This window comes from Poecilia reticulata, chromosome 7 (genome assembly GCF_904066995.2).
Source record: "Poecilia reticulata chromosome 7, P_reticulata-male-v2, whole genome shotgun sequence".
Taxonomy (NCBI): Eukaryota; Metazoa; Chordata; class Actinopteri; order Cyprinodontiformes; family Poeciliidae; genus Poecilia; species Poecilia reticulata.
This window is the reverse complement of record NC_088836.1, coordinates 11,842,824-11,858,902: the sequence shown is the minus strand read 5'-3', so window position 1 is coordinate 11,858,902 and position 16,079 is coordinate 11,842,824. Positions and strand designations below refer to the sequence as shown.

The 16,079-nt window shown below is 34.7% G+C and overlaps 1 protein-coding gene and 1 long non-coding RNA gene across 4 annotated transcripts; one reads left to right on the top strand and one right to left on the bottom strand.

The window, feature by feature from the left end:
* Nucleotides 1–5,183: 5,183 nt before the first annotated feature.
* Nucleotides 5,184–7,357, bottom strand: LOC145552118 (complement C1q-like protein 2). The gene is made up of 6 exons (XM_081608515.1): nt 7,126–7,357; nt 6,987–7,028; nt 6,855–6,896; nt 6,215–6,298; nt 5,862–5,993; nt 5,184–5,767 (listed from the first exon to the last, which is right to left on the bottom strand). The coding sequence occupies exons 1-6, from the start codon at nt 7,355–7,357 to the stop codon at nt 5,484–5,486; spliced, it is 816 nt and encodes a 271-aa protein (XP_081464641.1). The 3' UTR covers nt 5,184–5,483.
* Nucleotides 7,358–11,893: 4,536 nt separating this feature from the next.
* Nucleotides 11,894–14,305, top strand: LOC145552213 (uncharacterized). 3 transcript variants are annotated; one of them, XR_014088169.1, is made up of 4 exons: nt 11,894–11,996; nt 12,767–12,824; nt 13,706–13,781; nt 13,943–14,305. It is a non-coding gene; the product is annotated as an uncharacterized LOC145552213 (long non-coding RNA). The 3 variants fall into 3 exon arrangements; XR_014088170.1 differs by lacking the exon at nt 11,894–11,996 and adding an exon at nt 12,094–12,159; XR_014088171.1 differs by lacking the exon at nt 11,894–11,996 and adding an exon at nt 12,203–12,265.
* The last annotated feature ends 1,774 nt before the right edge of the window (nt 14,306–16,079 follow it).

Sequence of the window (16,079 nt, the reverse complement as noted above, 5' to 3'; positions counted from 1 at the left end):
CGATTTGTGATGCTTTTAATTCTAGATTCTTAAAAGTAGACAATAAACCTTTTGGACCAGGGAATTTATAACATACTTTAATTTAATTATAGTCTTTTGATTCAGAGGTAAAATGATTTAAAAATAAATGTCATATTGCAGAAGTATCTAATAAAGTCAGATCATCTAAGTACTAATTTTTTTTAAGTCTGAGTTGGTCATACTTGTTTTCCTAAAAATCAAGCTGCACTTTTGTAGAATTGTATATTTTATATGGTTGTAAGCAAATGTAGCTGTAAGTGTTAACAGCCTTTATGACCTGCTCTGTTTGAATGCTAGCTATTTCTTCTCCACAGGTTAAGGAGTTGTTCACAGGCTGACCAATTGTTTGGCACATATTTAGTCCCTGGTTATTGTCCTTTATGTATATTTAAAAAGCTGCTGTCTCACCATTTCCTATCTTGCAATGCACGCTAGGGTTTTGAGAAAATCCCCTTTATGTGGGTCAAAAGGTGAGGAAATGAAAGATATTCTGTAGATTGCTAATTCCTGTCAGGTTTCTGAGTTTTGCTTCTGATATGCTTCCAGTGTTAAAGTTAAAATGTGCTGGAAATTAATGGTATAGAATTCACAGTGTCCTGCTGCTCTCCAGGTCCGTATGTTACTTTTCTGAGGCAACTCGTTTTGTTTGAATGGTTTCATCAAAGGATTAACTGAACTACTGGGTATTAAATATCACGGTAAGTTCAGTTTTCAGTTTTCAAAAGGAGTCAGTTGTGTTCAAACATGTCAGTCTTGCTTTAAAGTGAACGTTGTGTGTGTTGTTCATATTTGTACACAGATCAACCTTCCCTCCAGATCAAGCTCAGTGTGACCATTGAGAAAGTCAGCCCATTTTAATTTTTTTAATTCAATCATTAATGCAATTTATTTCAAATTCAATCAAATACAGCATGCAGTACAAAAGTCCCACTGTTATAGTGAGTTATACTTTGATGTACATGATTTAAGATGAATATTTTGTCATTCTGATGATATAAAAGTTCTCTGCAGAAAACACCTTTTTGTAAAGTGAATATACATTTTATTTCTGCCATTTTGTCTTCTGAGCAGTATGTTTATCGTTTGCGTTACACTGCACTTTAACACTTCTCCAAATCACTTAGCATGCATCATTGCACAAAGGAAAAAGTAGAAGACCACTGAACGTGGTATAATGTAACTGATCATCATAAATCCTTGAGTGTTCCCTTTGAAGCAAATGTACAACATCTCCAACCTCTAACAGCATTGTGACAGTATTAGCAGAGTTAGCGCCGTATGTAGTTTGATGTTCATATGCCATGTAAATGAACTTCCCATTCTTGACCAGCACAGCACCTGAACCATGTGAAGGATGTCCATGTCCATAGATGTGGTAATTAAAGTGGTAGACGCCTCTAACTGGAGCTGTGAAAAACCCTGTAGGAAATTGTATTTTATTTTAAATTCAGTTCACTTTGATGTTAATATTGCATAAATAAGTGTTTTGTTAATAAAATTGCAATACCTGTATTTGGGTTGTAGGCATTCCCAATATTTGAGACAACATTTCTGAAGACCAAAGAAGTGTATGCATTGAAAGGTCCAATGTCCGCTCTACCTGAGGCCAGTAAGGAGGCTGAGAAAGCCACTTGTCTCACTGAAGAGGAAAAATATTGTTGTGTACAACAGCTCTAGAGACAGTTATGAGTTTGCTCCAGTGATATGACTGTCAGAACTTGAACAAACCTTCTCCTTCTCTCTTCAGAACCTCCACCTGCTTTTGTGTTAAGTTTGTCCTGATCTTAATTTGCTGCAGTTCGTCCCCCTGTACTGGAATGAGAATGATAAAAGGTACTGAGAAATAAATCAGTGAATTTACTGCAAGTAATGTTGTTTTATGGAAAATTTACCAGCACCACAATTAAAATGAAAAACTTTACCCTGGTACACCAAATGAAAAATAGCTTAGATATTGTAAAGATGGAAGAAAATCCTAATTGTTCTCTTTGTTTTTAATATTTGATTTGGACACTGGGCTGCGCAGTGGCACAGTTGGTAGAGCAGTTGCCTTCCAGCAAGAAGATTATGTGTTCAATTCCCAGCCTTCAATCTTTCTGCATGGAGTTTGCATGTTCTCCCTGTGCATGCGTGGGTTCTCTCTGGGTCCTCAGTCTTCCTCCCACAGTTCAAAAACATGACTGTAAGGTTAATTGGTTTCTCTTAATTCTCACTTGGTGCGCGTGTGTGTGTGCATGGTTGTTTGTCCTGTGTGTCTCTGTGTTGCCCTGTGACAGACTGGCGACCTGTCCAGGGTGAACCCCGCCTCTCGCCCGGAACGTTAGCTGGAGATAGGCACCAACAACCCTCCCGACCCCACTAGGGGACCAGGGTGTAAGAAAATGGATGGATTTGGACACCGAAATAATTATAACTAAGCTACCTTGGTACTCCAGCTTTAGCTTGTCCAACTCAATTTTTTGCAATTCCAACTCCTTCAGCTTAGCCTCTTGCGCTAAAACAGACAAAATGACACAAAATGTTAACTAGTATCATGCAAAAACTATAATAAAAAAAACAAGACAAAATTTGTTCTCAGGTCAAAATATCTTTTCAGAAAAGTAAATTTTCAAATGGGCAAAAGTAAATTCAAGCTTTCTTATCAAAACATATCTAAAGGTTATAATAATTTTGAATAAATATTTTTTTGAACTTAAATGTAAATGTGATCTTAGTATTAGCAAATACAGTTACACAAAGAATATCCTTTTTAGACGCTCGTTTTCTGCCTCACGTCAGTAGCGATCAACCATAAATCTGTGTAAGGATTTTCCTGCATGTGATATGCCACAATTGTCTTAATTTTGTTTTTTGGATGAAAAATAAATTACTGATCACAGGAATAACCTAGTTTCACTTTGACCTCATGTTTACCATGTGTGCTGAAGCCATTTGAGCTTTAACTCACTGTACTTTCACATGTTGTTACCAAAGTCTCCAGAAACACAGAAAAAAGTAGCTACCAGCCACATCCCCACACTCTGTCTTGTTCCTCAGTCTCCCTTTGAACTGCATACTGTGAGAATTGAAGTGTGACACAGAAGGGATGAAGACTTCTGACACTATAAATCTATGTGGCAAAAATCCTTTTTGTAAAATATAGAAATATCAAACTTATTTCTAGCATTGCTACAGTATGTTGTGCAAAGTTACTGGTTTACTTGTGGTATGACTGTAACTGTTTGGCTGAAAACAAAACCACAACATTCAAATTTCCACTGAATGAAGGTAGAAACTGTCGTACATCATCATTCAAATAATGTTTGTCCACTTAATCATAGTTATCAACCAAAGTTCATCTGAATTCAAAAATGTTTCTTATTAGTTCAAATGTTGCTATTTCATTAAAAAAATAAATTAATCAATTTCAAAGTCTGTAAATTTAATTACATTGCACCACTAAAATGTTTCATAAAATACATAGGAAAGTTTGTACCTTTATTGTTCAGCGTTGCTAAAGGTGACAACATAAGTACCTTGGTATTGTTCCAGGAGTTCTGACTTTTGCCGCTCCAGTTCTTTAACCTTAGCCGATTGTTCTAAAAAAAAAACACACAGAACACAGATAAGAACAGAAGCTTGGGTAAGTAAAACCATTTTTAAAGTCCGTTTCTTGACAAAACACTATTTAAATGAACAGACTTACATTGCTGCTTATTTAAATACACGCCCCCATGTAACATCAAAAACAATATAAATTGTCTTGTGAATTTGCACCATGCATAAAGTACCTTGGTACAATTGTTCCAGTTCTCTTGTCTTTGTTGCTTGGGCTAAAATAGAACAAAGAGTTGTTTATTGGTTCAAGTTTATTTAACTGGTTTGGTAAAGTCAGGTTTTAAAAATGAATTATCATACCTTCATTTTCTTTTTGTAAGTACTCCATGCCCACCTTCAGTCCTGCCACTGAAGCACTCACCTCTCTTAGAACAGCATGAATGTCATTTGAACAGACTTGCTGGTGGGTAACGACAGTTCTTGGTTCTGTTCCTGGTGAGTCAAGTTGGTTTAAATGTTCAACACCTTTAAGATCAGGCTGTCCTTGAAGCTGAACTGTTGAAAAAGAACAGACTAGCAAAAGAAATAGAAACATCTTCTCTTTTCTCGAGCCTTAAGGCTTCGCAGTTCACGTTTGAGGCTGAGAAGCTAGCTTACGTCTTAAATATAGTTTTTTTTATCTGTGATTAGCTAGGTAATCATTACAAGATGTTTTTTTTCCACTCTAGAAGATAATTTTATCTTTGGATTTGTCATTTAAAATTTGAGCTTCCAACCATCAAACACAAATTGACAAGCTAGACACCATCTTCTAAACATAGAATAATTAAACATTTTAAAAAGTGTTTTGGAGGGATAATACATGTTATATAGATTATACATATATTGATGTTGATTAACAAGCAGCTTATGTTTCTGATAAGAGTTTGATTTCTTATTGTAAATGAATAAACCAGGATTAGGGAGCAAAGTCTAACTTGCATTTGCTTCCTCAATATATTGTCTGTGTGATTGATAAGGAAATGAATACATCAATAACTTTTAATCAACAAATATCAGTGACCTCAATTGACTAAATGTGGTTCAAACTCCATCACTAAAGCAGTGAGTGGATTTTCCGTTTTCAAATTTCTTTACGCTGCTGTGGGAAAAGTGCCTTTTGGTTGACTTCTTTCTCTCATTGACCATTTAATTGAGTCCAAACTGCTGTATCAAATTTATCAGGTACCGTATCATCCATTACTTTATGGTCAGAATGAGTTTTAAATTTGCCCTGCATCACAGCACTACTGCTTACACATATTTATACCCAAACAGAAAAAGTACACATTGTAAGATGAGCTGAAGATGGCTTTCCACATATTTATTTCAATAAAACAATATTACACTTAGATCATTCTGTCAAAAACACACATACATATGATTTTTTAACACATCAAGATATGAAGATGATGCAGCAGTACGGCCAAATTTAAAGGCATCACCCAAAACACTTCATGGAACAGCAAAAAGCAAAATCTTGACCAATCTTGAGCTGGAACATTCTGATTTTAGAGATTTACTTTTTGGATTCACTTGCAAACATTTTGCAGGATCAAATCTAGTGCAGGTTATTCATGTCAAAAGCACTTCAAATGAGATTCTGGGATGTTTAACTGAAATGGTGGGAAAGAACATTGTAAAGGAGGTTTAAGAAAACTCTTTGTACTATGACAAATGAATCAACAGACATTTATACCTAAATATTGTTGTAGAAGAGATGTTGATGCAATAAACAGTTTTAAAGTACTTTTGTGGATATTTTGTTGACACGTTTACATATAGAGGATTTTCACATACTTCACTAAGAACTTCCAGTATTTGTTATTGCTTTACATCCACAATATGCAATATTACTAAGCTTGTTGAAAATAACCGTTTTCTGCTCACATGGTGAAAAGCAGGTGACCACTGAAGGTGTTATGATGATTCTGACTGTCAGAAATCCTTGAATTTTGCCACTGACGTATAAACACAACATCGCCAACCTCTAAGAGTAACGTGGCTGCATTGCCAGCTGTAGCTAGGTGTGAAGTCTGTTTTTCAGTGGCAATGAAGATATGCTGTCCGTTCCTCACCAACACTGCAGATACCAAATGTGAAGGACTTCCTGGTCCACATATGTAGAACTCAAAGTGGTAGGCTCCTCTCACTGGTGCAACAAAAAACCCTGTAGAGCATTTTGTTAGTGCTATATATTTGTCAAAATATTTCTGTAAAGAGTGAAAATGAAAAATTAATTGAAAAAATATACGTTTCAGTACCTGAGTTTCGGTTGTAGGCATTTCCAATATTTGTAACAACATTTCTGAACACCAGAGTTGTAAATGTGTTAAATGGTCCAAAAGTGTTTATACCCGAGTCCAATAAAGATGCTGAGAAAGCCACTCGTTTCACTGAAAAACAGTAAATTATTTGTATTTCAGCACTTGCTGATATCTTATAAACATATTTGTGTTCTTTGAAATGAAATGGGAGTCAATAAGGGACAACAATACTTTTTAGTCATTAGGGAAGGCAAGGAGAATGTTTTTTTTTTTTTATAAAAGAGGTCTATGTCATGGCCTATATAAATGGTATTGTAACAAAAAATGATTCTGTTTTTGAATGTACAAACCTTCTCCTTCCTTCTTCAGAACATGCACTTGGTTTTCAGTGATTTTTGCCCTGGCTTTAATGGTGATCAGTTCTTCTTCTTGATCTGGAATTATGCAAGCAACAAAATCAAAGTGAAAAACAAATAAAGAAATGTTAAAAACATATTGCAGAAGAGATATTTTCAGTGCAATGAAACCCTGTCAACTGTTTGGAGGGGGAAAAAAATCAAATAACTTTGTTGTCCTATTAGAAACTGTAGTACACTGTATACTGTATCATATAAAGACATGCTACCAGAGATTTCTTTTGAAGAGTCTATGGCATGAGAAAAACAAGGCTGACAATATGCGTCATTAGATAGCTCTGAGTCATGCAGGCGCTGTCTGCATGGAGGTAGACTTTAACTTTAACTAGGTGTTTGTCTGTCTGTCTGTCCACATTGTAAAAGAGTGCTAAGAAAATTAAAAATCTCTTTCTTCTCTGAGTCCACATTATAGGTACAGTAAATATCTTGGTTCTGTTGCTCCATTTCTGTCATCTTTACATCTTGTACTAAAAGTGAAAGCAAAAAACCCAAACACAACAATTATGTTTTAATTTAACAATGCAACATTCTTCCGATCTCCAGTGTGCAACATTGCCGATTTAGGAGTAGATACCTTGGTTCTTTTGCTCCAGTTTACTTGCTTTCGTGACTTGTGCTATTAAATAAAAGAAAATATACAAATGACAACATCCTTTATCACCAAATAAAACATTCTGTCTATTACGTCAATGTTAACTTTAAATACCTTTCAGCTGTTGCTTAACCTCATCCAGTTCTCTTGCCTTGGCTGTTTGTATTAAGAAAATGAACAAGAAATTGAATTTAATGTTGTTTGATGTTGTTTCCATGTAAACACCAGCAGTGATTCCTCAAGGTAAACATACCTTCATTATCTCTCTGTAGGTACTTCACTTCCACCTTCAGTCCAGCCAGTGAGGCTCTAATCTCTGTCAGCACAACACTGACGTCCTGCGTGGACGGGTTTTGTTTGGCATTTTCTGCTTCTCCTTCATTTGATCCATTTTGCCTTAAATGTGAAATAATTTCATTGTCAGACTCTGCTTGAAAATCAGCAGTGGAAAGAGCACAAATTAGCAGCAGCAATGGGAAAGACATGTTAATCTCCATTTTTAATGTCTGTATTGATCCGAGACTTATATAGGGCATTTATGACCTCAGTCAGAGATCTGTTAATTAATAGTCAGAAACATGTGCAGGTGATAAGACAAATTACGGCCCTGAACATTACCATTGCCAAAATAAGCCCATTCATTTATGATCAGATAGTAGAGAGAAAACAAACATAATGGGCCCAATTGTAAAGCTTACAAAGCTCAAGGGCAGCGTTTTGAGTTCCTTTAAATGTGAAATTATTTCTCTGTGGGAGTCTGCCTCATGCTGAGCTGTGTCCCCACAAGATGGAGACATTGAAGTTGCAACCTTCGACGTCTCCATTTTCAGTCTGTCCCTGATGGTCTACTTGGTGCTTTCTGCCTTTCTCTGAAATAGTTAATAGTTTCTCTGACAATAGCTGATTATCACTTGCCAGATTGTAATAAAACATTGGACTTTGAACATTGTTTGTCGTTTCTGTGTGCTTTTATTTACCTTTGTGTGTGCAAGGGAGGATGAGCAGCCTCATGAGATCGTCATTTACAACATTAAAACCCGCCTAGCGCCTAGACAGAAAATATATTTTTTTCTACCAGATAATGTCTCATACTAAACTGTCACAACATATTAACAGTTTTAATAAATATGTTAAGAATTTTTTTATAAAAAACATTTTTTTATAAAATATTTTTAATCAATAAAATGTTTTGTCTCAATAAAAAAGAATAAATGTAATGCATCAAAAGATGTAAACCATTAACCGCACGTGAATTTTATTATTTAAAAAAGAAATCACACCAAGCTAATATTAAGTAGTTCCAGTGTTTTACACTGTTGGTGCAAAGCTGCAGCTCAGAACTCTGACCAGCTTCTTTGTTTTTCTCCTCTTTATTACTGTCCATCCTTCAAAGAAATGAGCTGCTAGCTGCACTGCTAAGTCACCATCATCCTGCTCCAAAACCTAACGCTGCACACTGCCTTTTAGTTAAATCCAAACTGCTCAAACACATTAATCAGATACAACACTACATCCTGTTATACCAGAACAAGCTTGAACTTTGTACTCAACACTATTGTTAAAACACATTTATACACAAACAGAAAAAGTAGACATTGTAAGATGAACAGATGATGACATTCCACAGATTTATTTTAATAAGGAAAGTATCTTACACTTCAAATCTAACATTGCACACTATACCCAACCCATGTAAAAATATTCTTCTTACAAAGCGTTGCCATCCAACTGATTTGTAAATTAGCCGTTATTTGGTGTCATAATAACATTATTATTATTATTATTATTATTATTATTATTATTATTATTATTATTATTATTATTATTATTATTATTTTATGTTTGGTTGTAACCCCATAACAAATAAAGCATAAACACAACAATCATGTATTTAAGGGCAATGGAGAAATTTTCAGTTTATGATGACTTTACACCCGACTAATTTCAAAGGCATGGCTTTGAAAATTAGCCACATGGCTAATGAGCCATGAGGCTCATGGCGTTAGAGTCTTCAGACTCTAACGCAATGCACCATGCGCCAAGCGGCTGCAGGATGTGACGTTTCCTCTTCTTGATCAGGTGAAGAAGAGGAAAATTCAAAAACATTGTGAGACTGTTGTTCTTTTCTCCCATGGTTACCATTTCCATAAATTTAGAGCAAATGCCCACCTTTTGCACTTTATTGTTTTGTATTTTGAAACCTGGCACTAAAACCCCTACGCTTTTGTTATTTTTTATGCAAAGCCAAACATAGATGTGAATGAAACTTCCATTAACATTTTTATTGGAATATAATATAATAGTTTGAAACACCTTTATTTATGTTATGATTTTCAGCTTATAGCAAATGAAAATATCACATTTACAATTAGAACAAACAACCTTATCCCGACATATTGTAATTCACTCCATATATGTGATTAAACATTCATTGTGTGCTGAGCAATAAAGTTTTTACATAATATTTTTGCTGCCTTCAGGAATATGCTTAATTATGCTTAAAAATTGTATTATTGAATTTAATAATTCCCTTTTGACTGTTATTCTTGTTCTATATTGATGTTTCTTTTTATTCTTTATTAAGGTTTCTTTTATGTTCCAAATTAGGCATTTACTCAAATGCTTTTAAAGAAAATAAAAGCTGAAATAAATAATCTTTCTAAAGATTTGATTTTACTTTTCTGAATTAGGAGCTCAGTAAAATTACAAACACTTGAACTTGCTCATGTAAAGCTGATTATAGGTCTAACCCAGGACTGTACTGGCCAAGCCATAAAATCCTGCTGTCAATATTTTTATTTTAACATCATCAAAACATTATGTAAAAATGTAACCTTCTGCAATGTTTGATTATGAGTCACAAAAGTAAAACCTGATGGCAAAAGAAAATCAAATAAGTTTCCTGCTCACATGGGGAAAAGCAAATGGCCACTAAAGGTTGTATGATGATTAACAGTGTCATAAATTCTTGCGTTCTGCCAGAGACGCACAAAAACAACATCTCCAGACTCTAAAAGTAAAATCACCCCATTAGAAGAATTAACAGAATAGGAAGGTTGCCCTTCAAATGCAGTGAAGATTAGCTGCCCATTCTTGATTAACGAAGCAGCTGCAGGATGTGACGCATGTCCATGTCCATGTAGGTAGAATTCAAAATGATAGACTCCTCTGACGGGTGCAGAAAAAATCCCTGTAACAATTTAATATAATTATTAAAGTTATTAGAATTAGTGAGTCATTATTGATATTTTTTTTTAGGCTCTCAAAGGAAAGCAACTCATTACAGATGAATACATAAATATGTGTACCTGTGTGTGGGTTGTAGGCATTTCCAGTATTAGTAGCAACATGTCTGAAGACCAGAACTGTTTCTGTGTTAAATGGTCCTATGTATCCTTGAGCACCCCCAGTGAACACTGAGGCGGAGAAAGCCACTAGTTTTGCTGACACAGAGAAAGCAGCAGTTATGTCTTGTGGAGTTTAGAGACCAGTTGAAGACAAATTTATGATATCTTGGGTGACAAATTTTTTCTATTCTTTTCTCTTCTGAGATTTTGAAAATTGTTTATTTAAATCTGCTTTGCTTCTAAATATTTAAGATCATTTTTTTTATGTGTCCTTATCACAAAATGATTTATTGTTAAAGTTATAAATACCTTGGTACTGCAGCTCAAGACGTCTTACTTTTGTCACTTGCTCTAAAATAGTAAAAAGCAAACGGATAATTGATATTAGTTAATATAATGTCCTTCTTATGTTAAATGTCTTTTTGTGAAAACATCAGGGTTTTTTTTGTTGTCTTATAAATACCTTGGTATTGTTGTTTTAACAAGTCCAGTTCGTTTGTCTTGGCTGTTGCATGAGTAAAATGAAAACCATTAAAATGTGACTGTTTGAATATAAACACTTTAGTTTCATACAGCAGTGATTTCTATGGAAGCCCATTTCCGCCATGAAAAAAAAAAAAAAGCTAAACAGGAAGTCATAATTATGAGATTTAAAGTCATAATTTCGACTTTCAAAGTCATAATTATGACTTTCAAAGTCATAATTTCGACTTTCAAAGTCATAATTTCGACTTTCAAAGTCATAATTATGAGATTTAAAGTCATAATTTCGACTTTCAAAGTCATAATTTCGACTTTCAAAGTCATAATTATGACTTTCAAAGTCATAATTTCGACTTTCAAAGTCATAATTATGAGATTTAAAGTCATAATTTCGACTTTCAAAGTCATAATTTCGACTTCTAAAGTCATAATTATGAGATTTAAAGTCATAATTTCGACTTTCAAAGTCATAATTATGACTTTCAAAGTCATAATTTCGACTTTCAAAGTCATAATTATGAGATTTAAAGTCATAATTTCGACTTTCAAAGTCATAATTATGAGATTTAAAGTCATAATTTCGACTTTCAAAGTCATAATTTCGACTTTCAAAGTCATAATTATGAGATTTAAAGTCATAATTTCGACTTTCAAAGTCATAATTATGACTTTCAAAGTCATAATTTCGACTTTCAAAGTCATAATTATGAGATTTAAAGTCATAATTTCGACTTTCAAAGTCATAATTTCGACTTTCAAAGTCATAATTATGAGATTTAAAGTCATAATTTCGACTTTCAAAGTCATAATTATGACTTTCAAAGTCATAATTTCGACTTTCAAAGTCATAATTATGAGATTTAAAGTCATAATTTCGACTTTCAAAGTCATAATTATGAGATTTAAAGTCATAATTTCGACTTTCAAAGTCATAATTTCGACTTTCAAAGTCATAATTATGAGATTTAAAGTCATAATTTCGACTTTCAAAGTCATAATTTCGACTTTCAAAGTCATAATTATGAGATTTAAAGTCATAATTTCGACTTTCAAAGTCATAATTTCGACTTTCAAAGTCATAATTATGAGATTTAAAGTCATAATTTCGACTTTCAAAGTCATAATTATGACTTTCAAAGTCATAATTTCGACTTTCAAAGTCATAATTATGAGATTTAAAGTCATAATTTCGACTTTCAAAGTCATAATTATGAGATACCGGAGCAGTTGGAGACAAGCCTCCTTAGGATAACAGCGTGCTCCAGCTCCCAGTTAATATGATCCTAAATCCAAGGTAAGCATAATTATAACCTCATTATTCCGTAACATTTGCTATTGGGTTAAGAGTCAGTAAAAGGTCGGTTCGCCATTTTTTATTTTATTTGGTTATAGTTGTGTTAGTTTTGTGTCGCCATGGAAACGCCTGCAGACTGGCTTTATATGTAAACGAGTGAACTGTAAGTATCAGGAAAAAAGCTGCTGGATAGTTTCTGATTATATTCCTTCGTTTTAAATGCTTTTTGATCGTGTGGTGGTGTGTACATCGGTCGTTGTTTCAGCAAAGTGAGCTAGCTTCAGGTTAACCGTCAGAGCGTGCTAACCTTGTTAGCATATTTAACAGTGTTTTTTTTTTTTATTAGATCGTTTTTATTTCAGTGCGATAAGAAGTTCGTTAATGTACTCGAAAAATTCAACAAGTTAATATGTATAATTATTTTGTGGCATAAATACAAGCACTAGCTAGTAGGTTAAAGCTCACTCCACAGCTTGTTGTATGCACGTTTTGTTATGCATAATGTGATTCACTATCTTTCCCGTTAAATTGTTTTTGTCGATATATAGACAAGAGTAAAATATGCAAGTACAATATGCATCAGTTTTCAAACTGTTTTCTTAGCAGTTTTATGTACTTAAGCTAATGCTGGAGATCTACAGCTTTAGATTGACAATATTTCTAAAAGCAATTAAAAATAAGAAAAATAGAAAAACAAGGAACTTAAAAAATCCCTAAAACAAGCAGGCCCTGTTGAAAATTTTAACTCTTTAACTTTACTCAACTTTCAGGATACCTACAAAAGAGACAGAGGAGGTTCCTTTGACCTGAACCTAAACCTAAACAGAGGTAAGTTGCAACTCTTGTGAAAATCCAATTCATAATATTGTCTGTTTAAATGAAAGTAATTAAGATCAAAACTAAAATCATTCTGATTATGTTCATGTATTTCACTGTTTTATAAAGATGAGAATTTCATTTTGAGAATTGATCAACCATTAAAATATTTTAGGGGAAAAATGTAAACAGAACTTTCAGACTTAAGCTCTACAATTTACCATTTAGTGTGGAAACACTGGTAGAGTTTTCTTTATTACTTTTATGTAGTTTCTTTTTGTATTGGTTTATTATTGCAAATCTGCACAGCTGTTTGGTTGTCTATTATCTTGATTTTTTTAGCAGGAGCTTGAGTTTGAAATACAGTTTCTATCTGCCATGTAGGGTTGGACAATAAATCAGTTATATGTATCACAACACACACGTGATCAATATCAATAGATAGTAAGTCTGATAGAATATTCATATATAGAATATTCTCTGAACTCTGATCCGGAACCATATACCATTCTGGAGGATGTAGGCAGAGTCAATGCTACTCAACCTCTCAAGGCTAGCTCAGCTAGGTTGATGGCATCATTTAACTCTGGTTAAAAAATTATAAGTGTGTAACTTGCGGAGCAGCAGTTTTATGTTTCACCACTGTGCCTCATAAATGTTTTTAAAAAACATTATGGTGTGAAAGCTGTGTATAAAATGGGAAAGGTCACATCACCAGTTTGGCAGTGTTTCAGATATTTAAAAAATTAAAAAAAATATTAATATGAACTAATGTATCGTAAAATGTTTTTCAGTAATATCATCCAGCCCTACTATCATGTTCATAATAAATCTTTTGCAATGTTATATTTTATTAGACATTATTCATTAGTTATTGTGTGTAATTCTCACAGGATGGATGAGATATATGACTTCTTAAAATCACGGGATGTTTCAGAGGAAGTCATACAACGACTGCAAAAGGATAAGGTAGCTAGATTGCTAAGGAAATCAGTACATTTAGAAGTTATCATACAACACTATTATAGAGACATAGTGAAGACAGATCAGTTTTATCATGTGACTGTTTTTACTGGGTTTTTCCCCCATTTTTATAGGTTAAATAACTGTTTTAACATTTTTTTTTCTAGATTGACTCCAGTGTCCTTCTGCTCATGACAGATGAGCAGCTTAAGGAGTATCTCCCATCTTATGGTGACCGACTGGCACTTCTCGGATATTGCAGACGAAGGGAAAATGATCCTGCTGGCCGGAAATCAAAACTTTTTGACCGATTGAGAGCCAAGATTTCAAGGAACAAAGGCAACAATCAAAAGCAGATCTCAGAAAATGTTAGCATCAGAAATGCTCAAAAAAGTGTTCGAAAAGTTGAGATAGGATGGATGAATTCTCGAGATGGGAAGTTTTTTCAAGTTCGGACAAAGAAAGGTGGTGGAACAAGAAAAATTGATGTGTCAAAGGACTGTAGAAAAAATGAATTAATTGAGAAGGCAGTGGGTTTGTTTTTTCCGTCTCAAAGAAATTCACAGGGAAGAATTACAGATTTTGAGGTTGACATGACAGATTTTCAGGAACATTCACTTGATGAACATATTACTGTTGGAGAACTTTATGAGCAGACAAAACTCCCGGTTTTGCGATTTTACCTAACAACCAAAAAGAAGGACACTGGCAGTGACTCAGAACCAGACAACCTCAGTGGAAATGACCAAGACACTTTTAGTTTTTCTACTCGCTCTCAGTCTCAGTCTCTACTGACTCAATCCAAAGCACCAGACAGCATTGATGTCATATATGTTGGAACCAACAGTGTCCTGACAAACAGCAGCAGTGATAATGTTCACCCTAGTTTACTCTACTGATGACATGGCTGATTTGTCCAATGTCCAAGAGCTACATGCAGGAATCAACGGGGACATTTTAGAAGACAGTGGCACTGTCACCTTTTTCACAGGACACATTTCTAACACAGATAGTCTCAGTCTTGATGACACCCTTCCTCTGTCTCCACAGCCATCTAGTCCAGTGCTTTCTTCTTCACTATTGATTCTTTGAACGAGCCCATTGTTCAGAGAGAAGGGATTAAGAAAATCCTTGTTCTTCATCGTGGCCAGATCCTGAAAGAACTAATTTCACATTTTTGTGATCCAGGTGTCACTCAGGAGGACATATGCATTCAAGTGGTGCTTCCTGACGGAAGGCGAGAAAAGGCTATTGATGATGGAGGAGTTTTGAGGGATGTCCTCTCTGAGTTTTGGCAGGACTTTTATGAACAGTGCACAATGGGCAATAACTTTAAGGTGCCCTACTTGCGTCATGATTTTGGACAGCAACAATGGGAAAGCATTGGCCGAATTATTGCCTTTGGCTGGCAAAAACAGAAGTACCTGCCTATAAAACTTGCTCCAGTAATACTAGAACAAGCAGTTCTTGGTTCTATAAAGAGTCCTCTTGTTGATAGCTTTTTAAGGTATGTTACAGAGTACGATCGAATGATGTTTGAATCTTGCCTTTCAGATTTTCAGAGTGTTGACAGAGAAGAGCTTCTGGAAATCATGGATATCCATAACTGTCGAAGAGTACCAACAGGTGATAACATTGAGCTACTACTTGAGGAACTTGCCCACCAAAAGCTCATTCAGGAACCTGCCTTTGTTATTGAACAGTGGAGCACTGTCCTTTCCCCGCTGAAGTCAGAGATGGAAAGTATTACAGCTGCATATGAAAATCTCCAGCCAACATTAAGAAAGGTTATACAGTCAATTGTATACCCTGCAGTCATGAATGCACAGCAGAAAAACATCAGCAAATATTTAAGTTCTTATCTCAGAGAATCAGACTCACAACACCTGTCACTTTTTCTTCGGTTCTGCACAGGATCTGATTTGTTTCTTCAAAAAACTATCAGTGTTAGCTTCACTCAACTTCAAGGTATTCAGAGACGGCCAGTTGCCCACACATGCGGTTGCTACCTAGAGTTGCCAGTTAATTATGATAACTATCCAGAGTTTCGACACGAAATAAACAAGGTCCTAGAAAGTAGTGTATGGGTGATGGATATAGTGTAACAGACATCAGCTGAAGAACATATGAGTTTAAGGAATCTTTGGTAACACTTTATTTGAAGGGGTGTGCATAAGACTAACATGACACAGTCATAAACATGACATAACTCCTGTCATGAACATAATGAAGTCTTTATGAATGTTTATGACTGTTGTCATGAAGTGTCATTCGGTAAATAATGACACTTTTCATGCAAAGTTG